Source organism: Aphanomyces astaci (genome assembly GCF_000520075.1).
Source record: "Aphanomyces astaci strain APO3 unplaced genomic scaffold supercont1.50, whole genome shotgun sequence".
NCBI classification, from domain to species: domain Eukaryota; phylum Oomycota; class Saprolegniomycetes; order Saprolegniales; family Verrucalvaceae; genus Aphanomyces; species Aphanomyces astaci.
This window is the reverse complement of record NW_009798313.1, coordinates 83,399-105,650: the sequence shown is the minus strand read 5'-3', so window position 1 is coordinate 105,650 and position 22,252 is coordinate 83,399. Positions and strand designations below refer to the sequence as shown.

The window sequence follows — 22,252 nt, the reverse complement described above, 5'->3', positions numbered from 1 at the left end:
GCCGCGCGAAAGCCGTTCTTGGTACCAGGCTGCGGCAAGGCCACGGAAATTTGCCACCATCATGGCAATGCATCGCTGTTGAGTCCCATCGTTTTCTTGGTAATCCACGTTCTTTGCCTTGAAAAAGGTCGTAACTTGGTGGATGTATAGGCTAATACTTTCGTCCATTCGTCCATAATACTTCGGCATCTTAAGTCCTTCCACTCTAACTTCTGTTTGTCGTGTCGCTCGTTCGATGTTTTGACTGGCCATTCGCTCGCTCGCTTCCACTTGAGCGGCTTGGGTACGGGTAAGCATTTCTAACAGCTGTTCATGTGGGTTAAAAATCAGAAACTTCATCTAAATTAACCGAAATAATTATTTCATCTACTTGAGATCTCATTTATCGCTTAAAGGGCAAACAAGTTTGCATTTCTCCGACAGCAAGTTCAAACAGGGAGAGTTGCTTCTAGTAGATGGCAACCAAGCATAAGAAGCGAGGCGCCCGCGCCGCCTTCAAAGAAGAGACGACGAGCCCCATCACCAAGTTCTTCAATCCCGTAGCATCACCCAAGTCCATTAGTCGAGTCAAGTCGTCCCCACGTGCCATCGAGTTTCCCAATGCCATCATCTCGGCGGCACCTATCGTCTTGGACGTGACCCAGTCACTGTCGCCACCGTCCCCTCGTGCAGGCGGCGCTCGATCAACCCATGCTACGGTGACACCGCCGTCTACATCCCGGCATGCCTTATCGTCCAGTCTGAAGGACGCCGTGGGTTCGAACGACGACGTGTTCGACGTGTGCACGCCGCTGCAGCACCAGCGATTCAAGAGGCGCATGGTCGATCAAAAACCCATCACACCATCGTCCACGTCGAAGTCTTGCATGAACAACTCCCTGGTGCGGTCACCTCGTATTCCCGTGCTCCAAACATGCTCATTCATCCCAATCCTTCTCTCATCGGGATCTGTAGGTGTTTGACATTGTCACGTCCCTGAGCACCAACGACCCGGACGTGGCCAACTCGGCGCTGCGCAGCGTTGTGGCTCTTGGCAAAGAGTACCCGACGCCGCTCTTGTTTGAAGAACTGCTCGATCAAATGCAGAACGAGTCCACGTACGCGCGCGCCATGGCCATCTTCTCGTCCATGATCTTCGTCTACGAGCAAGCGTCGCAATGCCACACGACGCTGGCGTTTCCCGCGCAGTGGACCCGCATGAACGACGTGCTCTGTGTACGTGTTCATTGTTGCTTTTCGGTTGCCACGAAGGAAATCGCACCATCACGGGATGTGATGCTTGTCCAAAATTGTTTATATTTTCTCGTTTTGTAGTATATATATATATATATCAGTACTGATATATCCGCAGGACGTGGTGTTGAAACCGGTGGACGACAAATGGTTGCGGTACGTTCTTACTGTGATACGCGAATATATATATATATACGACTACCGGGATATCATCGCCAACCACCCACTGGGTTGATAATGTCGACTTTTTCGCCATATATATATATATTATATTCGTCCTTGTATCTATCTATACAAGCAGGCAACTGTACGAGTATATGTATGGGTAGGTCGTTGTTGGTGGTGCAGTTTATGGTGCATTACTTTGCACGAGATATGGCCCTCTGCGAACAACGCTTAGCGGCGACCAACAAGGACTGGATCGGACACACCCGATTGAGTGTGTTGCTGACCGCCACCTTGTCGCAGAACAAGCAGCCGAGAGGACGGGTGCAGAACCCCGTGATTCTGGCGGCGGTGGGGCGGGTGGTTGCCCTCTGGGTCCGCGTGTACGACTCGGGCGACGTGGCGAAAGCGTTCCAAGTGGACGGCCGCGAAGGCTGCTTGGCGGCTACGCGCCTGCTCGAGATGCTGCTGCGCCTGACTGACCAGAAGGATAATGCTATGCAAAAGCTGCAAATGGGGCTGCAGGCCATGCAACGCTCGACGCGGCTCGTGTTTCTGCAGGTATGATTGTGTATATTTCACCTCAAATATTATTGGTCTTGAGAGTCATTTCGCCAAATATTGTGCTTTCGATCCTATTTAATAGTTGTACACACTATACGATACAATGATTAGTATATATGTGGTTTTGCCCAGTGCGGATGGGTCAAAGGTTTGGATTGGTAGAAATTCGACATGACGTGATATTTTGATTGGCTCAGGCGCTTCTTTTTCTCCAAAGACAATCGATTCTGCTGACGGCTCCAATCGATTTGACAATAGTACGACAAACATGATATTGATGCATTTGCTCGGATATGATTCGATCGTGTGATAGTTGGTGGTCTAGGTGGACTGGAATCTATATTAATATATATATATATATACGTATCAGTAACAAACGTTATACAATATTGTCAAGTCGATTCCACGAGTAGTTAAGAGGTAGTAAGTGTGAGCAAAACCAAATCGACAAACAATCGACTGACCAATCCAAATCCAGAATACGAATCAAGGAATCAATCAAATTCCTGAATTAGTGTGTGACTTCAAATAGTGTGAAAAATGTTACATGGAGTTGGCGTATGAGCACACAATATACAGTCTTTGGCTGAAGTCACAATATGGTATTTCACATGGAGGTGGATAATGGTAGACCTTGCAATCTCCAACGTACAAGATGATGTTGGCAACCACCGTGTTGGGTCGGACGACTGTATCCAGATGCAAGGTACGCATATCTATATATATATATAGTTATAGTCTACATGCGCTTATGGCACACTTACTAGGACATGGAGTGGTTTGCGTGCATTGCCGAAGAAGCTAGTGTGACGAAGGCGTTGCCGCCACATCGAGGTACGTGGCTGAGGTCAGTCTAAATCGACCAACTAGTCCGTCCAGGGTCGAACGAAGCACCGGACGACGTCCGACGATTTGCCGCCATGCACTTGAACACGTATCTGTTAAAATCAGCCACCCGACCAGTTCACCGGCTGCTCCAACACATTGTAAAGCAAACCAGCTAATGGAGTAGTGCTATGTATTATTCGGTCTCCACTCAAAGGACATGTCGTGTGACCCGTCCCCAATCGAGTGCAACCATGTCGTCGTAGCACTGGACGTCGATATATCCGCCGTACAGAGGCACCGTGCCACCATGTATACATTGTCCTTTGACCCCAAATTTGGACTTTTGGGCTAATCGTTGTACTGAATTTGGTATGTAAAAAAGTGTCCTGTGGTGATTGGTATCACACTAATTGAAGTCACACACTAATTCACACGACACAAGTCTTCGGGCAGATGGGCAATTGCTTACGGTCAATTTATCGGGCAACGACCAATTGTATCGGACGCACGACATCCGTGTGCCAAATTAAACGGGCACATGGCCAATTATATCGGGCACACCGCCAAATATATCGTCCAACTTAAACTGCAAGAAATTGTAACGTTACTTCTTGAAGGACCGATGCCAATCCCGTTTGCGTTGTGACGGACAGCAATTCGTCAACAACTTTGTATTTTAGAATCGATAATTCCATGATGTATTTGGACTTCGATTTTTTGGTCCGTGCCTTCCCCGCAACGTATTGGGTTTCCGGTCACTGACGTTAGCATCACAAGGTCACTGAAATGGGGTGGGGGTCGTGTATTGGGTTAAGAGCCGCGATGTCGTTGAGCCGATTGCTATGAACAGACGACAAGAGATACTAGCAGGTGGGACAACACTTTGGACCACATGCTGAAGTGCTAACTTAGCTACTGTATAGCACTATAATACGCAAAACTTCATTTTTCTGGTACAGTATCGTTATTAATCGCTGCATCTTTTTTAAGAGCATACAGTACTAGTATGTCGTATATTCAAAGGTTAAAACACGAATAGTGACAACGGCAACTCGGGGGCTTGACCTCCACCGCTTAGTCACGGTCATCCGAAGAGTCGCGTTGCTCGTTACACGCGCTATGCGTAGGGGTAGCCGCGGTGGTAGTAGGCTTGGGGGTGATCTTGGGAGAGTCAAAAGCGGAGTAGTCTCGAGCAGGAAGGATATCGTCGACCTCGGGCAAGGCCGCGATGCTGTAGAGTTCTTCCTCAGTCAAGCCATAGCAGTCAACCTCACCATTAAGCAGACCAGGCTTGCATTTGGCGAGGGAGTACAGGCTACTACCCCGGGGATTTTCCAAGAAGAGCAAGTAACCATACGCCACAAGCACATCAACGGTGGACGATTGTTGGAGCGATTCGAGCACGGCGGGCTTGATTTTTTTAGTTTTGTTGGCCGCGACCACGGCCACGATAGACAAGACGACGGCGGAGGTTTTCATTGTGGAGTAAATTCAAGAATGAGTCGCAAAATGCAAATGGCAGAGGTGGGTAGGTAGCAGCTACCAGCATGAGGTTGCACATTGATTTGGGCCTCTATCCGCTGTATTTATGGACATACAGTTGCAAGTACTGTACTAGTAGTAGTAGTATGGACTGTTTTCTTGATCTTTGTATGTGGGATTTGTGTACAGCTAGCTATTATAGCTTGTCGCACCGACACAAGGTATACAGTAGTTTGGGTGTTTTGAAGGTAAGATACGTAAATTACCTGCTGTGGGGAATTATTCATTCTGTAAGTACAGTACACAGTTAATAGAGCGGATATATCATATCCAAGGCGGCCTGTTCTACGGAATGAAAATGGCGCTAATGCATCGTAAGTACTACTACACCATTTTGCGTTTAATTTCAGCTTTTTTTTCAAAATATTTCCATTAACCTCGGATATATTTCACCGAATCGCCAATAAAATTCACCAAACCTCCATTATATTTCACGCCGATGTGAAATTTGGCCATTATATTTCACCCAACCTCCGATATAATTCACCCAACCAACTCTTAATTTCACCTTAAACCACCGGTATATTTCATGGAAAGTAAATTAAAACCAACCCACGCAACATATCTACGACATCTACGGCTCAAGCACGAACATCCATGTCTTCCATGTTCTCAGCACGGACATAAAACGGTTCAAGGCGGGCCGTGTACACATGCAAACGATTCGGCTCAATTCCTAATTCATTGTTGAGTTACATCTTTTAAGTCTGTCCGTCTGGCGGTGACCCCATAAAGGCCGCAACTCGTTCGTGCAAAGATGTCTTAATATGGCTCTTCAACGCCGGCCACATATTCTCGATCGGGTTCAACATCGGGGAGTACGGCCCTAGTATTAACAACGAAGCGTCTTGACACTTCATGTTAGCGGTCATTCGTACTAAACAGAGAGACGTACCGGAGTTTGTGGTGCAGGGATGGCCTCTTCCATAGAGCGCAGATTCAAAAATGGTGAAAGCGCGCGAAGAGTTTCGCGCGCTTCGATCTTTCTAGAATCCCAGCTCGAATTATAACAACTGTTAGGTGAATTATATTTTCGAAAGTTGGAATTAACCACAGAAAGACAGAAAGGTAGGTTGGGTGAATTATAACAGAGGTTGGGTGAAATATATCGCCGATATTTTACATCGGCGTGAAATATAATGGAGGTTGGGTGAATTATATTGGGGATTCGGTGAAATATATCGGAGGTTGGTGGAAATATATTGAAAATAAGCTGGAATTAAACGCAAAATGGTGTAGTGGTATGGACAATTTTCTTGATCTTTGTATGTGGGATTTTGTGGAGTTAATCCATTGGGTAACAAATACTTGAAGTACCAGTTTTCTCCGTTCGGTAAGTACACGATTGTATTAATTTAAATTCACGTAGCTACGAGCTCTAGCTACGTCACGAAAGTTCGACGTCCTTTTAGGAGGCAGTTGAGTACAAAGTACTACTTCACAACATGCCGTGTAGCTACTAAATAGTACAACGAAATTGTTGCATTCTACATTTACTCCGTACTTGATTGGGAAGGGGACATCGATCAAGCATTTGGTCTAAGAGTGAAGTTGGTCGTGCTGCTCCTGTGCGTGGTATCATGGAAGTCGTTCATAATTATGGACTGTATGTGGATTTCAACGGTAGTTGGAAGCAGATCTGCAACTACATATCATCTACTAGTACTGTATGTTGTCTGTCATTCTGCTTCTTCCACAGCGTACTGTAGCTATGATATCGAATCTCCGTGATGTTAGCTAACAAGGGTAAATCTCGTAGCTACGTGAATTTAAATTAATCAATCGAGTACTAGTACTTACTGAACGGATAAATATCGCATTTGTATTTTATCCAACGGATTTACTCGGGATTCGTGAAAGTTGTCGCACCGTCAAGTCTTTGTCGACAGGATAATTAATCCTCACTCAGCCCGTCCGGATACATGTACCGAGTACCGTTACTTTACAGTGTTAATCAAGTCAAGCCAAAATATCCTCACGCCATGAGAAAGCGGGTTTTGAGGATATTACTGAACTCACTCGATTCAATCGGCTGAGTTTTTCATTAAAAATGAACCCACATCCATTTCAAAAGTTCACCATGATATCATTTGAGCTCCGTCTTGATATACTATACGTATAGTATGTACAGTATACAGTGGTGGCCGGTAAAAGTTTTATCACCTGGACAAAAATTGACTAAAAATACGCCATTTCACAGTACCTCGTAACCTGAAGTTCTTGGTGATAGAATATCTCACCTGGACGAAACCATACTATAGTTAAGCCTATTCTTATGTATACTTTGGTTGTTGATCGGTGAAAATACTGCTCTAATTTAAATTCACGTAGCTACGAGCTCTAGCTACGTCACGAAGATTCGACGCCCTCTTAGGAGGCAGTTGAGTACAAAATACTACTTCACAACATGCCGTGTACAAATGTAGCTACTAAATACGAGTTTGTGGCGCTGAGGCTGCTTTCGCTGTTGAGGCTATTGACATAAGGGGGTGTATGGACGATGTCGTTATCCGAGTCGTAGCGCAGTATATCCGTAAACAAGTCGTCGCCCCTGGTCCATCTACGTTCAGAAACGGATACAAAACACAACGCTCGTGACACAAAACGGGTACCGCTCTGTCACGTTGATGACTCCGCCGCGGGACTGCGGGCGTGGGTGATCTGTGGTTTCGGCGGTCGTGGGAACGCCAGTGTTAATTACATGAAAAATGCTAAAGTCGGGCAGCTTGGTATCGCCTCGAAACGGCGAAGAGTACGGAACTGTAAATACCAGGTATAATAGTTATCCATATTGGTGAAATTCGGTTTCAAAATGGACGACTGGGGCTGCCAATCGAATAAATCGACAAAGTAGCCAATGAAATTATCGAATAAAAACCTTATGGTCAATCAAATTGCAGGTGGTGCGTGTATCCAGTGCATTGTCAAGCGTCTCCATTTCACAAAGAGCTCAACATTATTGTATCGGACACGATTTACATGGAGTATATTTAGTTCCAGTAAAACTATGTCTCGACTATTTCAGGTAGATTTGACGTCGTTTGTCGAATCTAACGTTACCATAAATACCAAATTTAGCTTGAAAACACAATAACGTTATTAAATGTTGGAAGAATCCTCTAGGAATGGGATCTGTCGACGGATATATTTTTTTGACAACACAACCGCAAAACTCATCCTTCAGGGTGATATATATACTAGTATATATTATTAACAATAATATTATTAAATAATCCCACATTCATGGTTGGAAGCATGGCAAGGATCTCTCTGACGCCAAGGTTGGACGAATTTGTATGGCTGAAAGGACTATGTATTTTAGCCAATAGAAGCGAAGCGAGACGATTGAAACGCCATGAAAAGTCCAAGTCATGGACAACAGCGGGGTTCAACGTGATGAGGGGGTTTCAAGTAATATGTACAACCATGGCAAAGTCAAAATGCATCATAGAATGAGACAACGTATCAAACACTATCTACGACGTCCGCGATGTCATCGCCATTACCAGTGTCGCCATGTCGCGTTTGCGCTTCTGTCCACGCACCAACCCACGCATGCCCACATCAAAACCTCACCAAGCTCGGGATCGGACGGGTGGACGGAGGGCTTGGCGCCGGTTCCTTATTCGTAAAAATCGTGACTATAAAGGCGGAATGGACGATGGCTCGAGGAGGAATTCCCCACACACCATAACGCCCGATTCACATCCCCGCTGGGGATCGTAAAGTTCCACTATAGCCCCCCTCGTGAACGCGGCCCCCCATCGTTGGTACTTTGGAGTCGTTTCCGTGGTCGCCGTCTCCATCATCGCTGCGATGGCCGTGGGGTTCACCGCGCCTCCCCAACCACACGCAAGCCTTGAACCTCGTCTTGCATCGCATTCTGTGTTCCATATGGTCGCGCATCGCATGCATTTGCGTATACATGTTGACGCCGGGCGGAATGCCTGTGGGAAGGATGTTGCCAGTCGTCACGAGCGTGGCCAAGGAGGTCATCAACCCTATGTTCCGAAACAACGCCATGGGGAACTACGCGCGGTCTCGGGCATGGCATCTTCTCGACCAACCATTCCCTCACGATACTTGGCCAACCACATCTCCAGGACGGTGTTGACGACGGTGATGACAAGTTGTGCAGCCCGACGTCGCGACATGGTGGGGTTCATCGTTGTCGAACGAAATCACTGTGTTCGCGAGGTTAGCAAACGATCGGGAACATGACTTGAAGAAGTTGGGTAAGAGCGCGCCGCACAAGTCCAACGACGGGTGCACCGCCAGGTACTGTACATGCCGAACACCAGCACCATGCACATGTTCGGTTGGAGCGGGTTTGCATAATCACGCAACACACACGAATGCCCCGTTGGTCGGGACCCTTATGAACGTGTCGACGTCGTCGTGTCGCACACGTGTGAGCTTGGCACATACTGTACGTCCACACGACGAAATCGGCCGATGCCATTCGTCCGTAAATCGAACCACGGAGCCCTGCGATTGGCTCACGTATTTGTGTTCCGATTGTGCCAGAAAAACGCCAAGTATAAATATCCACGATCCTATCTTCTCCGTGTGCCCACTTGTCAGCCACGAAAACGCCCACGATTACCGGATAATCTGGCCGTTACGACCCATTCATTCATTCATTGGGTGGATCTTGTCGCGAATCAACCAAAGCCATATTTTGATTGGACAAAACGAAAACTGAAGTTTGAAATCTTATTGGCTAAAACGAAACATTATGCACAAAGATATCACTGGAACGCACATTTTCAAATCGGTTACAGTAACCATGTTCAAGTTCATTGCGCTGTCTTTAGTCCTCGCGACTGAATCTGCGACGCGTTGGCGCCGTTGAGTTTGAAAGAATGTGCCAGCACGTGCAAGGTGCTGACTCAGCCTGGTTACATTGACTGCCAGCTCAATCCCAAAACCAACACGCTCATGAATACCGCCAGGGTGGGTGTTGGAACCAATCTCCCCGCTCGAAACAACCCCGTCAACCGAAACGCTCCAGCCCCCACTGCCGCCAAGTTGAGATTCACCATTAATAGCAAAATTGGATCATTCGTTACTTCGACGTATCAACTAAAATGACATGGCGTGCGACCGAGGTGACGCGACCAACCCGTCCCCAAACGAGTGCAACGAAGCCGTCGTAGCACTGGACGTTGACACGTCGTAGAGAGACACCATGCCCGCGCTACGTCATCATATATAACGTTAATATAGCAGTGAGATCTAGTACTTGAAAGAGGAACAAACAACCTGTCCGAGACTGCCATCAAGTTGGGGTCGCCCATTGCAAAGTCGCCGCTGGTTTGGCATGCGTTGGCGAGTTTCGACGCAAATGAACTACAGACGACGAATCGTTGGGCTAGGTTGATAGAATTCTTCGTAGTACATGTGCCACTGGTCCGTGTCGGGCGTTGTCGCATGGAAATGAACTAGACTAAACCTACCCACACACGTGTAAACCTCACACCACAACAAATAGATGTACATACCCGCCTGCACCAAACAACGCGCACTCGGCTGTGGCGGGGCACTTGCGCACTTCGCCCACGGACGTAAGTGGGGTTTTACACACAAGAAAGCTACCACGGGCCTGATTGGATGGGAAAAAGGACGAGGAGGGTACCACGATTCCTTGGAGGGCTTTCGGAGGTCAAGACACGCCACATGCCCGCTCTCGTACCCCACGACAACGGTGGTGGGCGACACGTAATCATGGGAATACAACCCCCCAACGTGCCCAAATGCCTATCAAAAGACACGGGATAACGACGAGGGAAAAAAACGACAACAGACCAGCGCCGAGTCAAAGTTGATTTGGCCTGTCGACGACCGCACACGCAAGTCGGCAATGCTGAACATGCCACCGTCCGTGGTCCAGCTCACGTGGCTGGCTACGACATCCGACATCAGGTTACGTCCGGGTAGAATTTTTATAAAGAGAGGAACTTTCTTCTTAGAGCTGGTGGTACATATGTACATACCTTCGCCTGGCATCCACCGGACGCTGCTGACAACGTTCCGCGCGTCAAATTTGAGCAGAACATCGTGCTTTTCCAAGTCGGTCACGCATACAGTTTCGTCAAAGCCTAGAGAAGCAATGACCTCCACAACAAGTACCAAGGGGTAGGTTGTATATGAACCTCCAGACAAGATGCATCCGTCGCGCCCACAGCCAAGTGGGGGCACTGCCATTTCACGAATGGCGTTCGAGTGGGCCATGGTGATAGGCGCTATACAGGGGGTGTTGTCAACAAAGTTATGATTTGTACTCCTGTTCCTATCCGCACTATCCACACAACAGAAAACACATCAGTACCTCCCACAAAGCAGGCGGCGGTGGTAGTAGCGCTATCGACGCCAGCGGCGGCCCCCACCTGCACCAGTTGAATGTCCTTGCCCACGGCCACGGCGACGATCGTGGGGTTCACCCACTGCAAATCCCGCACCATCTACAGCAAGATCGTCAGGCAACAAGGCAACAACTGCCAGAAAACCAGCGTACACTGGCGATGGGCAATGATGTCGTGGCAGCCATGGGGTTGGGTGATCGAAAGTTGCTCAGCACGAGGCGACCGGGGGCGACAGCAGCGTCACCGTCGGTGCCCACAACCACAAGCCCGTCGAATCGGCACAGTGGCTTGGACAATGCTACTCATATACAACGCCGTTTGCATTCTCGTTTTGGAAATGCACCCTCCGGACCACCTTTTGTACCTGTTGTGGCTACAGGAATGACCTGGAAGTGAACAACGAGCAGAAGGCGTGAGTGTCGACACCCTTCAAACCAATAACAACATGCGCACGTTACCACAAGGGGATACCGCAAGGGGGAAGTCTCAAAGGCAACCCCCCCCGATGACGACAATAACACGTTGGGGGGGGGCTGGTGGTCGACGTGACTGGGGGCGTAGTCTGCTTGGCTGAGGGACCTATTGGATTCAATGAACTCCACTTGCCGCTGTGCTGGACACATTGCGTTCTTACACTGCCGTCCAATATTCCGGGGTGCCAACAGGAGGTTGATGGTCGTTGGTTCGATGGTCGTCGTCGTCGTCGCTACTTAAGTGGTGCCAGTCGTGACTGGATGCTTTCGAGTCCTCAGATGGTCCATCTGGCCCTGCACATCAGTGATTGCGACGATCATAACAACGAATGATATACAAACCTCCGTCTGCCACTCCACCGACAGCCCCAGCCTCATCCTCGGCAAATATGTTGGACCACATGTCATCCTCAAACGATACATTCTCCATGGGGGGTAGAGCCAAGGGCCGATGACTTAGCGGCGGCGGCACGTCGTTCTGGGTCGACTCCATCAAAAGTGGATGCACGCGAACACTTGCGATTGGGAATTCCACAGTGACAAGACAAATGTTGACAGGGCAGGCATGACTTGTCTGGATCGTTTATACACTTTCGATAGACTATATCTGGCTATTCTACAAGATTACTACTTGATGTAGTGCGTGGTTGGCAGCTCCAGCTCGCTCAACTTGCCCTCCGCTACACTCACGTAGTACACTTTGGCATCTGGCCGCGCCGACAAGATATTCTTGACGCTGAAGTCCTCAAAGAAGATGCCTGCGTCGTTGTCGCAAGCATATCCAGGCTTCATTTCCCCAGAATACACTAGCTTGTGGTAGAAGGAGCGGCGTTCGGGCTCGCCGTCGTAGTGGGGGCAGTGGCTGCCCTGGAGAAACCCGAGGCACTTGACGATGCTCAAGTCCTTGGGCCGGCCGTCGGTTGTGCCTTCTTCGAACCAGCACAGTGACCCGGCGCTGGCGCCACCAAGGACAATGCCACGCTCCCATGCTTGTCGCAGGATGATGTCGATGCCCTGGGCTCGCCAAATTGCTTGCTGGTTCAGTGTGTTGCCGCCGGAGCATATGATGGCATCCATGGACAGCAGCACCTCGTCAAAGCCTTGGTGTTGCTTGCTGGACGAGACGAAGCTAAGTTGCACGTATGGCTCGACGTTGAGGGACGCGCAGTCTTGATAGAACGTCATGATGGTGGCATCTCGGTCCCCAGCTGCGGTCGGCAAGAAGCACACCCGCGGACGGGGTTTGTTCGTGAGGGACGCGACGAAGTGGATGAAGGCGCTGTGAAAGTTGCCGCCGGCAATGACAATCTTGCGTGAGGTGGGTGCGGCGATCTGCGCGATGCGGCTCACTTGGCTGAGGAGGGATGCACTGTCGTCCTTGGGCGGTCGCTGAAGCTTTGTGGTTTCGGTCGTGCGCATAATGTACTTTTGCTTGGTGTCGAAGTCCACGCCAACACACTTGTTGGTCAAGTGCATCAGCATCCGCTTGGGCTCCCCCTTCATCTCCTGGCGGCACCATACGCATGCACAGAGCCGCTTCTTCTGTGGGTCAGTCACGACCTCGAACTCATTCCAAATGGGATCCCGCGGCCGGCCGCCTTTTGATTTTTCCTGGAGTTGATCCATGTTTCCCGCTGGGCTAAATCGCTTTTGATCACATTTCTTGCAGTACCAGTACTATTTTAATGTTTTTGATCCGAAAATGGATTACAAATGCCAAGTATAACTTTAAAATGAGTTCCACGAGGATCAGAATGTCCCGCCAACGGTGGAAATGGTGTAAAACCCACCACCGAAATGAACCCTAATTAGACACTAAAATAGGATTTCTAGGTATTCCATCGAGGACGAGATCATTTTGAATCGTTGAATTACGCAGAAACGCATGCAGAAGCAAGAATCGTGGCTGGCATGACGCAATGGGACCACGGAGCAAGGGATATGCAAGAGTTTCATGCGACGTTGGTCGGTGAAGGGACGCTGCTCTATGTGCGTGGCTGAAGGAATGTCGGGCGCAGAAGGGAACCACGTGGTGATCGATGGCATGAAGCATACTCGGAGCAAGTCGGTTGGTAGGTAGATGGTGTATTTTCTGTTACATATCTCAGGAAGACCGGGCAGTTTGATGTCGTCCGAGAAGGCTGGATAGAGCAAAACGACAATCGATATCCCTATGGGGGCGTGGGAAGAGTCGTGTTTACGCAGCGGCCTTTTGGAATTTGGATTCCTGTGCAATGCGCACAAATGAAAGCACGCTGTCAATTGCTCTACAAAGCACAAGGAATCACTATCAGAATTTCCACACGAGCACAGTACGCACCTTCGGCAGATTTCAGAACTTGCAAAGTATTGTGACTCGTTCAACAACCCTACATAGCCAGGTCATGGGACGGCGGCGCGATGTTTCGTGCGATATACCTGTGGTCAGCGATGTGAGGATACCGTCGTTCTTCCCGGCACATGCAGCCGTGACGGACGCGGTGGCGGCCTATGCTCGAAGTCACGTGGCTATATCTATATGGCAGGACAACTTACGTCGCCTTCCGTCAACGATGGGTCGAGGCACAGTTGGCCGTCGTCGAGAATCGAGCACGTAATGGCGCCAACCAACGATCGCATGGGAATGCCTGCATCGAGGAGCGCCAAGTTGACAGCATTGATGGCCACAGCCAAGAGGGACCCGTCGTCTTCCACGACTTGCACTGTGAGGCTAATGACGGCGCGTGGGAAATTCTCCAAGTACACGACGGTCTCGAACGTCTGCCGCAGAATCACCTCATACTCCTTGTCCCGTGCAGTCGGCGCGCCTTTGTCAGACTTGAACACGACTTCAAGCGTAGCAGCGTCAACCTTTTCTTGGCGGCGGTTTTTGGCCGCTGCGGGGCCATTCACAGACGCCACGACAGACGTGGATCCGTGGCTGAATCGCGCCGATCCATCTGCTCGGTTCAGCAGGCCTTGTTCACAGGACAACGGGCGAATCTCCTGCACTAAGCGACCATCTTCGCGACGTTCCTCGGCTTGCTTGGCTGGTGCCATGTTGATGGTGCGAATGTTGGCTGTCGCAAAGGGTTGGTGGGAATCCGCATAATTTTGTCCAATCAAATCACAATTTTAGCATTCATCGCCCAATCAACGACGAGAGGATCCTCGAACGGGATTGGTCCATTTTGGATCTTGCAAAGGCGTCGCCAAATATATCAAACCAAATACTTTTGGAATTGACGTTTTTATCGTACTTTCGACTGGACGCCACTCAAGTTCACAGTGACCTTATTCGTTCCATCGTCAAGGTACTTGGCTACATGCATGGAGATGGTGTCGTACGACATAAATATGATGCCTTGCCCTGGAATCACGCGACCAAGGCGGGGCACGACGCCTGCGTAGAACCCCGCGACGCCGTCTCGCTTCAGAATGGTCATTGCGCAGTCCCATGTGTTGGGGTATCGCGCGCCTTCGAGGCCTTGCATCTTGGTTTTGACCACGTCAAATGCTAAGTCATGTTGGTCAGACCACACCAATTCGATGGTTCACAACGACGTACGATTGTTGCCAAAGGTGCTAAAGATACCAGCTGTCATGCCACCGACAAAGCTCACGATGGCCAACTCGCCTGGCGAGAGTGTGTCATAGTTGACGCCGTTTCGAGCCAACAAGTCCGGGACGCGAGCTTTGTACTCGGAAAACCACATGAACCGAAGCCCCGTGTTGGTGGCCTACGGGTGGAACTTGTTTAACAAAAGACGAGGTTCACCTCCGAGGCAGGTAGGTACCTGCTTCATGATGGTGGCCGTAAGACCTTGGTATAGCCCGCGGATCCCGTCAGTTTCGAGGATTCTCTTGATCCCGTGCAGCATGCCTGCGTTGGCGTCAATGAGTTTGGTTTTCACGGTTTCAGTGGGCGTGGTAACCAAAATGGCTTCGATCGCGCCAGCGGACATCCCCGCTGCCAAGTTGCGCAACGGGGTCGACTGGCCATGTTCGTCGGCCAGCAATTGCTTGATTGAGTCGAACGCTCCGAAACGCAACCCGGCCTTGGGGAGTGACCCGACGAGGACGGGGGCGAGGCCGCGATACAGTGACAGCACCCCGCCGGTTTGAATGTGGTATCGAAAACCTGGTAGCATCTTCGTGTAGTGGGACTTCATCGTTCCGAGTTGCAGGTTCGTCTTGATCATCTCCATGGGCCAGATCGAGCACATTTCAATGCCGCCGGCAATTGCGCCGGCGACGACGGCCACCGCCGGATGCTTCTTGGCTGGCGTCATGGATGGCTCTTTCGTTGACATGAGGCGAAACCTTCCAATTCCACGCTGATAACTTGCCAAGTTGCTTTTGTTCGCAGTTTTGCCACGAGCTTATTCCGCCAAACTTGGCCATTCGTCAACCTGGCAAAGAGCAACCATTTAACGTGGTATGGAGCACCAACGTTTTATCCAGTTTGACACGAATTTCAACCAGGTTAAAGCTAGTTTTTTTACTTTTACCACACCGTTAGAATATTCCGAATATGATTTGGAAGGTTCTTGTTTCAGGTGGCAAAAGGGCCGACAACCAACGCCTTTGGATGTGGAATGCGCCGATGAGTGGATGCAATGAGGGCTCCGTAGTGCTTCGTCATGTCTTAGTTAGTCGCAATATATATATGCACATCTACTACCTTTATGATTAACGTCGCATGCATGAATCTCCTACACATCCACTTCGTCGACACGAACAGCCGGCCTGGATCCGGTTCATGTAGCGCTCGTGGCTCCTTGCATGAAGCGCCGAGCGCTTTCTGGGATACGAAAGAGGCGAAAACCTCCACGTTCAGAGGCCGACGGCCGAGATCGTTGCTCCGCCCGTCGCCATGGCTCCACTCGAGGCAATTCCTCGCCCAACGTGTCCTTCATCCATTCACCCCCCACGTCAACTTCGATGTCTTCTGCCTTCAGCGCCGATGCCAAATGTAGCTTCATCGCATCTTCGTACGACGTTCCTGATCTCTCCAACGCTGATGGCTCGACGACCATGTCACGCACCCCCAGTCCTTTGTCGTCCTTCTCGTCGTCGACTTGCAGCATCGTCACAAAACTCGTGGACCCCCCTTCGGTGGTTTGAATCTCGCCTTCCCGCGTGGATCCATGCGACGTCGGTGGACGGATCGGAATGCCATCGAGGGGGTCTGTCCCCATGTCGCTCGTCTTGGCTTGTCCTCGTGCCTGTGACAGAGTTTTTCGATTTTCCTCAACTTTGGTCACTACTACATTGTCATCACGAGGCCTGGTCTCCACTCGCTGGTCCGTGTCTTGGTTAATAAAGGCAATACCCTCCGACTCATCGGTGGTTATCTCAGCATCAGCAGGTACGACAAGTGGACGCACGTGCATAGTATCGCCTACAGTCTTGGTCTTCCTTTGCGAAGACGTTACAGTATGACGATGGACTTCGGCGGCTCCCTTGGACGGTGCCGCTTTATCCGGTCCACACATTTTCCCCATGAGGTGGCGCAGTTTATGCAGTCGGTCGCGCACGTCGTTCTGGGCTTTCTCCACTTCGGCTGGACTAAGCATCTTCGCTTGTGATCCTAATTCATCCTTGAAATCCGCTCCATGAAATCACTAAGTCCACCGGACCTGCTCGAGTCGACGGTTTGAAGAACAGCGGACGGCCGTCGGCGGTCGTGGGTCGCGCCAACGAAGACGAGCTCGACGACGACGGGCGCAGCAAGGGCGTGGCCGGCCGCCCCGTGCTGGGGGGGCGAGTCGCTGCTGCCACCAACTTTTGGGGGTTGGGGGCGTCTTGGATCTGCTGCCGGGACAGATCGTCGATGAATTGAATTGTGGGGAATGCAGCGGCAAAGTCCGAGAGGTACCTAATTCGAAAGGAGGTGCCGTTATAAAGTAGGTACATACTTCTACGATGCACCAAGTGCAAGGAGGGGAGGGGGGTCGTACGAATCGGAAAGGGCGCAGGGATTACCGCGGATCCACAAGTCTTCAATGGTCGACAGCTGCGCCAATATAACAACGTCTCCCAGGCTTCGAATGCGATTGTTCCGAATGTCCATCGATTCCAACTGCAGCAACATATGATGAGTACACAGAGGGAGAGCAAATGTACTCAATCCACAGTTACCTAGCCCCAATGAGTACCTACCTGCGGCATGCGCGAAACCACCGCCGCAATGTCGGTGAGGAGATTGCCTTGGGCGTAGAACTCATTCAAGTTGGGCAGCAGCGGCAGCGTCGAAAGGTCTGCGAATTTGTTGCGGTCGACACGAAGCGTCTAATGTAATGTTGATCGTTTACACACTTAACATGTGGGGGGGCTGTACAGTCAAATTGGGGGGGTAATTCCCACTGAGCGACGAAAGGAGGTTCCCGCCGAGGTTGATTTCTTCGAGTTTCTTGAGGTTTTCAAGGGATCCAATGGACGTGATTTGGTTGTCGCTGACGTTCACATATTCGAGCGCCGCGAGGGATTGCAAAGCCTACAGCAATCGTCCAGGTTGATAGTGGATGACCGATGGTTTTTTGCCCCCTACGTTGGACCACGCGCCGGCAATGCGGTTGCGACTCAAGTCCAAGTACGTCAAGTGTCTGCACGTCTTGAGGTTGTCGATGCGTGTGATCGTGTTCCCGTGCAGATGCAGAGTCTTGAGCTTGAAGAGCGCTGTAAAGTCCGACGAGATCTCCGCGATGGCGTTGTCGCTCAGCATGAGTACTTCCAGGGCTTGGTTCCTGTGACCATACGCAGTGTAAATGCAGTAGGTAGGTGAAAAACGTTGGTGTACGTTTTGAGACCCGCCGACGACGTGAGTTTGTTGTTGTACGCCTTGAGTTCCTTCAGATCTTTGGCCGTGTGCAAGTTCTCCAGCACCTTGAGTTCATTGAACGACACATCCAAAGAGTACAGTCGTGCCATCTACGACGATTATATATGATAGTAAGAGGATTCAAACGGGGGAAAGGTGTCGTCGCACTTGTGAGAGATCTCCTATGCGCTGGATGCCGCGGTGGTGTGCATCTACGGCAAACTTGCTCGAGTTGTCTTCGCTAGCCAAGAGCTTCTACAGTGCGACGTCAGCTTCGTCACGAGTCCATGAAGACGACGATACCGCACCAGAGATTCGTTGTCCAACACATCGATCTTGCGCATGGTCGCCCAACCCGTCGGTAAAATCGAGGTCGCAGTCGGTTACAATAAGGTGACCGTTTCATGATTGCACTTTCTCTTCAACGAACGATGGATTCACACAAACGTATTAATATGTTGATCATTTAATGTTGACGTATCGTTTGTATGGAAACTGGCATTTTAATATAACCACAAATGAACGCATGTGAACACACGCGTGGGGCGATGGTCCGGATACAGGTATCCGGCTTTCGTCGTTTGAAAGTTCAAATAGGGCGAGGGGTAGGGCTGTAGTTTCGAATTTGGCGAGGGGGACCTGACTTGGAATTTGTATGGGGCGGGCGTCGATTGGCTATTTCGGCGTCCGTGAACCTCATTCGCCAGTTTCCATTCTTCTGCGCAAGTCAAATCGCTCCATTAGAACGCCCAATCTCCGTCCAGGTAACATGAGATTGGCTGGGCTTAGCCAATGCAACGAGATCTCACCGAGAGACATCGTAGATCGCCATGGAGACCCAAGCTACCGCCGCCACCTACGACCCTGCCCAATTGGCTCTGTACCAACAACAACAGCAGCAATACCTCCAAATGGTACGGTCACTCCCCACCACCCCGTCGCTCCATGAGTGAGTCGTCGTCTAACGCTGGGTCTGTGTCTAGATGGTAAGCGGCCTGAACCAACACGACGAGCTGACGACGCCGATGATGTTGCGTTGAGCCATGACACTCACTGTGTTCTTTCGTGTAGCAACAACAACCCAACAGCGAACAAGTCCGAGCAATGTACGGCAACGGCATGATGATCATGCCCCCCTACATGGTACCTTGTCACGTCCTCGTTGTCGTTTGGTGAGACTGACTTGACCTTCTCCATAATAGATGCATTCGCAAGCCATGTTTTCCCGCATGCCGCTGCCTGGTGGAGGAGAAATGGTCGAAGAAGAGCCAGTTTACGTGAACGCCAAGCAGTACCATCGAATCATGGTTCGGAGACAGCAACGGGCAAAGCTGGAAGCCAAGTTAGGAAACGCGCGCCAACGCAAGGCGTTTTTGCACGCATCGCGACACAAGCATGCGATGCGACGACCCCGCGGGCCTGGTGGTCGCTTTTTGACCAAGGAAGAAATCGCCGCGCTTGACCGCGAAGAAGCGATGGCTGCCGCGGCGGCTGCTCATGGCGGCGGCAACATCGACAAGGAGAAGATTGTTTAGACGGCATCATCATGCATATGTATAGGTAGCTGGAGTCTGTGCTACCACACCTCGGTGGTGCAAAGGCCCTGTATGTGGTTAGGTAATAGGAAGTAGGACGTCGTAGCAACAACAAATCAACACGAACAACCCAATATTCAAGACGTCCCATGTTGTGTTGGCGATTACAGTCGACTGTCAATCCTCGTGGGTGGTGCTGCTGGTCGGAGGGAAGGAACTAAGTCGAGTAACGTGACCATGTCCTTATGCCGGACAAACAGCACATGGCACACGGACATGGCGACGACGCTGAAGCGGACGGGCTCGCCGTTGACGACTTCGGCGTCTCCAAACGACTGGCCTTGCGCGAGGATGCTGGACGGGACCGTATCGACTCGCACTTGGCCGAGGCTACAAGCGATGTAGTGGTCGCATCATTCGCGATATATAGTACTACGATGTAACAGTACCAGATAAAGTAGACGGCGTCGGGCAGTTGGCCGCGCCGCAAGATGGTCGTGCCTTTGGCGAATTGGGTTGCGAGAACGTGAATGTCATGCTTCTTGTTGTGGTCCAGGTCTTGGATGGCTAGGGCAAATCAAAACGGACGTTAAAGACACTTGAGGTTTTTTGAGGTTTGTATCAATACCTTGGAGGAACGGGTGGTGGTGGTGGTGGGGTGGCGACATGTTGATCAGGAGCGGCATGACCGACGGCGAGACGGCGACGGTCGAGTCGCGCTGGTACGAGATGGACGTGTTGTCCGTGGCAAGGTGCATCGAGTACTTGTAGTTGATCATGACGCCAAAGGACACGCCGCGGTCGGCCGTGTCCGCGTGGAAGTTGACGCTTTCGACTTGGGCGCCGTTTTGGAGGTGGAAGTTGGCGACGGGGTCGATGATCTTGTGGGTCGCCACTTGTCTGGCAAAGCAAACGTACGTGGCACACAGCCGCACGAGTACGCGGCGGGCGAGCGCGGTCTACATATTCGGTCGAATCAGACATGGACGAAATACCACGAGGGAAGGCGTTCGAATCAGAATCAGACTCAGACATCCTGCAGTACACACGAAATACTCCACGAGGGGAATCAGAATCAGAGGCTGCAGCACATATACACACACAAGAGAACCCACGTACAAATCTCGGGCTTGTGTTGTGGGTGTCGAGCTGGGCCAGTAGCCACTTGGGGGCAGCAAATCTGTTGACTCCAAACTCTTGCTCGATTGTTTGCAGGGTGTCGGATGAGAGCGACGCCGTGCCCGCGACCAGTTGCGCGTGCAGCCAAGCGCGGAACGTCGGCACGGGCGACAGCGTGACCCATGTGTGGATGGACGGGTACAGCTTGGAGCAGTGCGTGATGGTCAGGAAGAGCAGATGGCTCGCCAAGTTGAGGCCCCGCAACCCCACGTGCATGTTGGAGATGGAGTAAAACACCCCGTGCGTGGGAAGACTGTCGTCGTCGTCGTGTGCATGATGATGTGTATGCGTGTCTGCTTCTTGGCTGGAGGTGGGTGGAGGGCGGTGAAGGGATGCGGCGTCCATGTCGGTAGCGTGATGGACGGGCGATGGCTCGAGGATGGCATCGATGGCCGTGGGCATGTACCTATTATGTCCATCTTCTTTATAGAGGCTGTTGTTGATTTTGTGTTATATCAAACATATATGGAGTACGTTGTGAAGAAGGTCTCGACGATGACCAGCGGCAGGTGTGAGATGTTGCTGTGGAACACCCCAAACACTTGGCGCCGCGGTCCGTTGAGGCGACGCGCAAGGTCGTCGAACGAGCGCATGGCGTGGACGCGCTCGTTCTGTACGATCACGCGGAGGACTTCGCGGTTGTCGGGCTTGAGTTCGATGCGTCGGAAGTGGACGCCGGTCTGGGTGGCAAAGAGGTCGCGCATGAGTTTGTCGAGGAATGAGAGCGCGTGCAGTTCGTGGTCGGATAAGGCGTCGCGGAACTTCTTCACGCAGGACGCGAGGTCGCTCCGCAGCTGCAGCACGAACGAATACCCCGACGGCACAGACCTAGAGATGATATATGATGACGCCAGGATGAGCGTGGAAGGGGCGGTGTGCACGATGTGCTACCCGATGAGCAAGAAGAATTGCTCTGGAAGAGGCACGAGGCCTCGCTTTACGTGCTTGTACGTCTCCAGGTCGGTGGGCGGGTTGAAGCCGAGGGCGGCCGCGAGTACTTGAAAAACCAAATGCGCACGCAACATGGACGGCAGCGATCGGACCAAGAGCGACATGTCTTGGCTGCCCAAGTCGACGGCAAGACCCAAAAGCAATTGCAGTGACTGTGCTTCGGAAAAGTGCGGGTAGGCTTGGACCAGGTCGATGGCGAAGTCGCGGCGACGCTTGACCTCGCGGACGAATCCTGGGTCGTTCACCTTGCCAGTGGACTCGATCGCGGCCTTCACTTGACGGACAAACTCGCTTCGATCGAAATCCACCTTCTTCTTCGACGGAGGGCCGGCTGTAGCCGACTTGACGTCGGCAAACCATGCTGGCCCAAGCACTTGCGTCGACGACGACGGCATCTTCGCGACGATTTTCTGTTATTTGTTTAACAGTAAATACTGTGCAAATTGATGTTCACTGTCAAGGCTCTAGATTCCACACTATTTTTAGTACTCTCGTTACAAAATCACGAGTTCCTACACGCTACAAAACCGTACCGTCAACGCCTAAATAGTTATCGTGAACATTCGATAACCATAATGTATACTAGTACCTAAATGCACCTGCTTCTTCATCACT

General features: G+C 50.9%; 10 protein-coding genes across 16 annotated transcripts; 2 read left to right on the top strand and 8 right to left on the bottom strand.

Annotated features, from left to right (window-relative positions):
• The first annotated feature begins 414 nt into the window (after nt 1-414).
• H257_13646 (hypothetical protein) lies at nt 415-2,997 on the top strand. 4 transcript variants are annotated; one of them, XM_009841233.1, is made up of 8 exons: nt 415-698; nt 747-881; nt 955-1,215; nt 1,352-1,389; nt 1,563-1,959; nt 2,594-2,668; nt 2,730-2,796; nt 2,842-2,997. In XM_009841233.1, exons 1-8 carry the CDS (start codon nt 456-458, stop codon nt 2,964-2,966), a joined length of 1,341 nt encoding a protein of 446 aa, XP_009839535.1. In that variant the 5' UTR covers nt 415-455; the 3' UTR covers nt 2,967-2,997. The 4 variants fall into 4 exon arrangements, with proteins under 4 accessions (XP_009839535.1, XP_009839532.1, XP_009839533.1 ...); XM_009841230.1 differs by having other exon boundaries at nt 415-881; XM_009841231.1 differs by having other exon boundaries at nt 415-881; nt 2,730-2,997.
• Nucleotides 2,998-3,788: 791 nt separating this feature from the next.
• On the bottom strand, nt 3,789-4,290 carry H257_13645 (hypothetical protein). The gene has a single exon (XM_009841229.1). The coding sequence runs from the start codon at nt 4,267-4,269 to the stop codon at nt 3,865-3,867; it is 405 nt and encodes a 134-aa protein (XP_009839531.1). The 5' UTR covers nt 4,270-4,290; the 3' UTR covers nt 3,789-3,864.
• A 3,518-nt stretch (nt 4,291-7,808) lies between these two features.
• On the bottom strand, nt 7,809-8,498 carry H257_13644 (hypothetical protein; the record flags this gene model as incomplete). Its single annotated transcript, XM_009841228.1, has 4 exons — nt 7,809-7,865; nt 7,909-7,953; nt 8,107-8,333; nt 8,366-8,498. The coding sequence occupies 4 exons, from the start codon at nt 8,496-8,498 to the stop codon at nt 7,809-7,811; spliced, it is 462 nt and encodes a 153-aa protein (XP_009839530.1).
• Nucleotides 8,499-9,116: 618 nt separating this feature from the next.
• Nucleotides 9,117-11,663, bottom strand: H257_13643 (hypothetical protein; the record flags this gene model as incomplete). Its single annotated transcript, XM_009841227.1, has 14 exons — nt 9,117-9,532; nt 9,598-9,684; nt 9,734-9,787; nt 9,837-9,926; nt 9,971-10,092; nt 10,141-10,238; nt 10,329-10,433; nt 10,488-10,577; nt 10,664-10,796; nt 10,850-10,995; nt 11,062-11,083; nt 11,156-11,276; nt 11,332-11,464; nt 11,513-11,663. 14 exons carry the CDS (start codon nt 11,661-11,663, stop codon nt 9,418-9,420), a joined length of 1,467 nt encoding a protein of 488 aa, XP_009839529.1. The 3' UTR covers nt 9,117-9,417.
• A 57-nt stretch (nt 11,664-11,720) lies between these two features.
• H257_13642 (hypothetical protein) lies at nt 11,721-12,808 on the bottom strand. The gene has a single exon (XM_009841226.1). It carries the CDS (start codon nt 12,794-12,796, stop codon nt 11,798-11,800), a length of 999 nt encoding a protein of 332 aa, XP_009839528.1. The 5' UTR covers nt 12,797-12,808; the 3' UTR covers nt 11,721-11,797.
• Nucleotides 12,809-13,045: 237 nt separating this feature from the next.
• H257_13641 lies at nt 13,046-14,280 on the bottom strand. 2 transcript variants are annotated; one of them, XM_009841224.1, is made up of 4 exons: nt 13,706-14,280; nt 13,589-13,658; nt 13,491-13,539; nt 13,046-13,437 (listed from the first exon to the last, which is right to left on the bottom strand). In XM_009841224.1, the coding sequence occupies exons 1-4, from the start codon at nt 14,207-14,209 to the stop codon at nt 13,368-13,370; spliced, it is 693 nt and encodes a 230-aa protein (XP_009839526.1). In that variant the 5' UTR covers nt 14,210-14,280; the 3' UTR covers nt 13,046-13,367. The 2 variants fall into 2 exon arrangements, with proteins under 2 accessions (XP_009839526.1, XP_009839527.1); XM_009841225.1 differs by having other exon boundaries at nt 13,589-14,280.
• An 81-nt stretch (nt 14,281-14,361) lies between these two features.
• Nucleotides 14,362-15,623, bottom strand: H257_13640 (hypothetical protein). Its single transcript, XM_009841223.1, has 3 exons — nt 14,947-15,623; nt 14,718-14,889; nt 14,362-14,666 (listed from the first exon to the last, which is right to left on the bottom strand). Exons 1-3 carry the CDS (start codon nt 15,460-15,462, stop codon nt 14,401-14,403), a joined length of 954 nt encoding a protein of 317 aa, XP_009839525.1. The 5' UTR covers nt 15,463-15,623; the 3' UTR covers nt 14,362-14,400.
• A 7-nt stretch (nt 15,624-15,630) lies between these two features.
• Nucleotides 15,631-18,368, bottom strand: H257_13639. Of its 2 annotated transcripts, XM_009841222.1 has the most exons (10): nt 18,281-18,368; nt 18,141-18,227; nt 17,952-18,082; nt 17,703-17,898; nt 17,493-17,648; nt 17,315-17,443; nt 17,113-17,234; nt 16,792-17,030; nt 15,834-16,742; nt 15,631-15,785 (listed from the first exon to the last, which is right to left on the bottom strand). In XM_009841222.1, exons 1-9 carry the CDS (start codon nt 18,314-18,316, stop codon nt 15,910-15,912), a joined length of 1,929 nt encoding a protein of 642 aa, XP_009839524.1. In that variant the 5' UTR covers nt 18,317-18,368; the 3' UTR covers nt 15,631-15,785; nt 15,834-15,909. The 2 variants fall into 2 exon arrangements, with proteins under 2 accessions (XP_009839524.1, XP_009839523.1); XM_009841221.1 differs by having other exon boundaries at nt 15,631-16,742.
• A 265-nt stretch (nt 18,369-18,633) lies between these two features.
• On the top strand, nt 18,634-19,655 carry H257_13638. Of its 2 annotated transcripts, XM_009841219.1 has the most exons (5): nt 18,634-18,736; nt 18,797-18,886; nt 18,956-18,958; nt 19,044-19,115; nt 19,175-19,655. In XM_009841219.1, exons 2-5 carry the CDS (start codon nt 18,803-18,805, stop codon nt 19,505-19,507), a joined length of 492 nt encoding a protein of 163 aa, XP_009839521.1. In that variant the 5' UTR covers nt 18,634-18,736; nt 18,797-18,802; the 3' UTR covers nt 19,508-19,655. The 2 variants fall into 2 exon arrangements, with proteins under 2 accessions (XP_009839521.1, XP_009839522.1); XM_009841220.1 differs by having other exon boundaries at nt 18,956-19,115.
• On the bottom strand, nt 19,638-22,058 carry H257_13637 (hypothetical protein). Its single transcript, XM_009841218.1, has 6 exons — nt 21,578-22,058; nt 21,161-21,514; nt 20,627-21,092; nt 20,136-20,466; nt 19,957-20,074; nt 19,638-19,897 (listed from the first exon to the last, which is right to left on the bottom strand). Exons 1-6 carry the CDS (start codon nt 22,030-22,032, stop codon nt 19,672-19,674), a joined length of 1,950 nt encoding a protein of 649 aa, XP_009839520.1. The 5' UTR covers nt 22,033-22,058; the 3' UTR covers nt 19,638-19,671.
• Nucleotides 22,059-22,252: the final 194 nt, after the last annotated feature.

Excerpts from the sequence above, each read along its gene's own strand:
- H257_13638 (XM_009841219.1), top strand. The coding sequence starts at position 18,803 with ATGGAGACCCAAGCTACCGCCGCCACCTACGACCCTGCCCAATTGGCT. Across the intron at positions 19,116-19,174 it reads TGATCATGCCCCCCTACATG|ATGCATTCGCAAGCCATGTT; the intron begins GTACCTTGTCAC and ends TCTCCATAATAG.
- H257_13640 (XM_009841223.1), bottom strand. The coding sequence starts at position 15,462 with ATGTCAACGAAAGAGCCATCCATGACGCCAGCCAAGAAGCATCCGGCG. Across the intron at positions 14,890-14,946 it reads CGGCCACCATCATGAAGCAG|GCCACCAACACGGGGCTTCG; the intron begins GTACCTACCTGC and ends TTCCACCCGTAG. Across the intron at positions 14,667-14,717 it reads TAGCACCTTTGGCAACAATC|CATTTGACGTGGTCAAAACC; the intron begins GTACGTCGTTGT and ends AACATGACTTAG.
- H257_13646 (XM_009841230.1), top strand. The coding sequence starts at position 456 with ATGGCAACCAAGCATAAGAAGCGAGGCGCCCGCGCCGCCTTCAAAGAA. Across the intron at positions 1,390-1,562 it reads GTGGACGACAAATGGTTGCG|GTCGTTGTTGGTGGTGCAGT; the intron begins GTACGTTCTTAC and ends ATGTATGGGTAG. Across the intron at positions 2,669-2,729 it reads CGACTGTATCCAGATGCAAG|GACATGGAGTGGTTTGCGTG; the intron begins GTACGCATATCT and ends CACACTTACTAG.
- H257_13645 (XM_009841229.1), bottom strand. The coding sequence starts at position 4,269 with ATGAAAACCTCCGCCGTCGTCTTGTCTATCGTGGCCGTGGTCGCGGCC.
- H257_13641 (XM_009841224.1), bottom strand. The coding sequence starts at position 14,209 with ATGGCACCAGCCAAGCAAGCCGAGGAACGTCGCGAAGATGGTCGCTTA. Across the intron at positions 13,659-13,705 it reads CATCGTTGACGGAAGGCGAC|GCCGCCACCGCGTCCGTCAC; the intron begins GTAAGTTGTCCT and ends CTTCGAGCATAG. Across the intron at positions 13,540-13,588 it reads CCTCACATCGCTGACCACAG|GGTTGTTGAACGAGTCACAA; the intron begins GTATATCGCACG and ends CTGGCTATGTAG.
- H257_13639 (XM_009841221.1), bottom strand. The coding sequence starts at position 18,316 with ATGCGCAAGATCGATGTGTTGGACAACGAATCTCTG. Across the intron at positions 18,228-18,280 it reads TGTTGGACAACGAATCTCTG|AAGCTCTTGGCTAGCGAAGA; the intron begins GTGCGGTATCGT and ends GTCGCACTGTAG. Across the intron at positions 17,235-17,314 it reads TGGTTTCGCGCATGCCGCAG|TTGGAATCGATGGACATTCG; the intron begins GTAGGTACTCAT and ends ATGTTGCTGCAG.
- H257_13637 (XM_009841218.1), bottom strand. The coding sequence starts at position 22,032 with ATGCCGTCGTCGTCGACGCAAGTGCTTGGGCCAGCATGGTTTGCCGAC. Across the intron at positions 21,093-21,160 it reads GTCGAGACCTTCTTCACAAC|GTACATGCCCACGGCCATCG; the intron begins GTACTCCATATA and ends TGGACATAATAG. Across the intron at positions 20,075-20,135 it reads CCACCACCCGTTCCTCCAAG|CCATCCAAGACCTGGACCAC; the intron begins GTATTGATACAA and ends GATTTGCCCTAG.
- H257_13642 (XM_009841226.1), bottom strand. The coding sequence starts at position 12,796 with ATGGATCAACTCCAGGAAAAATCAAAAGGCGGCCGGCCGCGGGATCCC.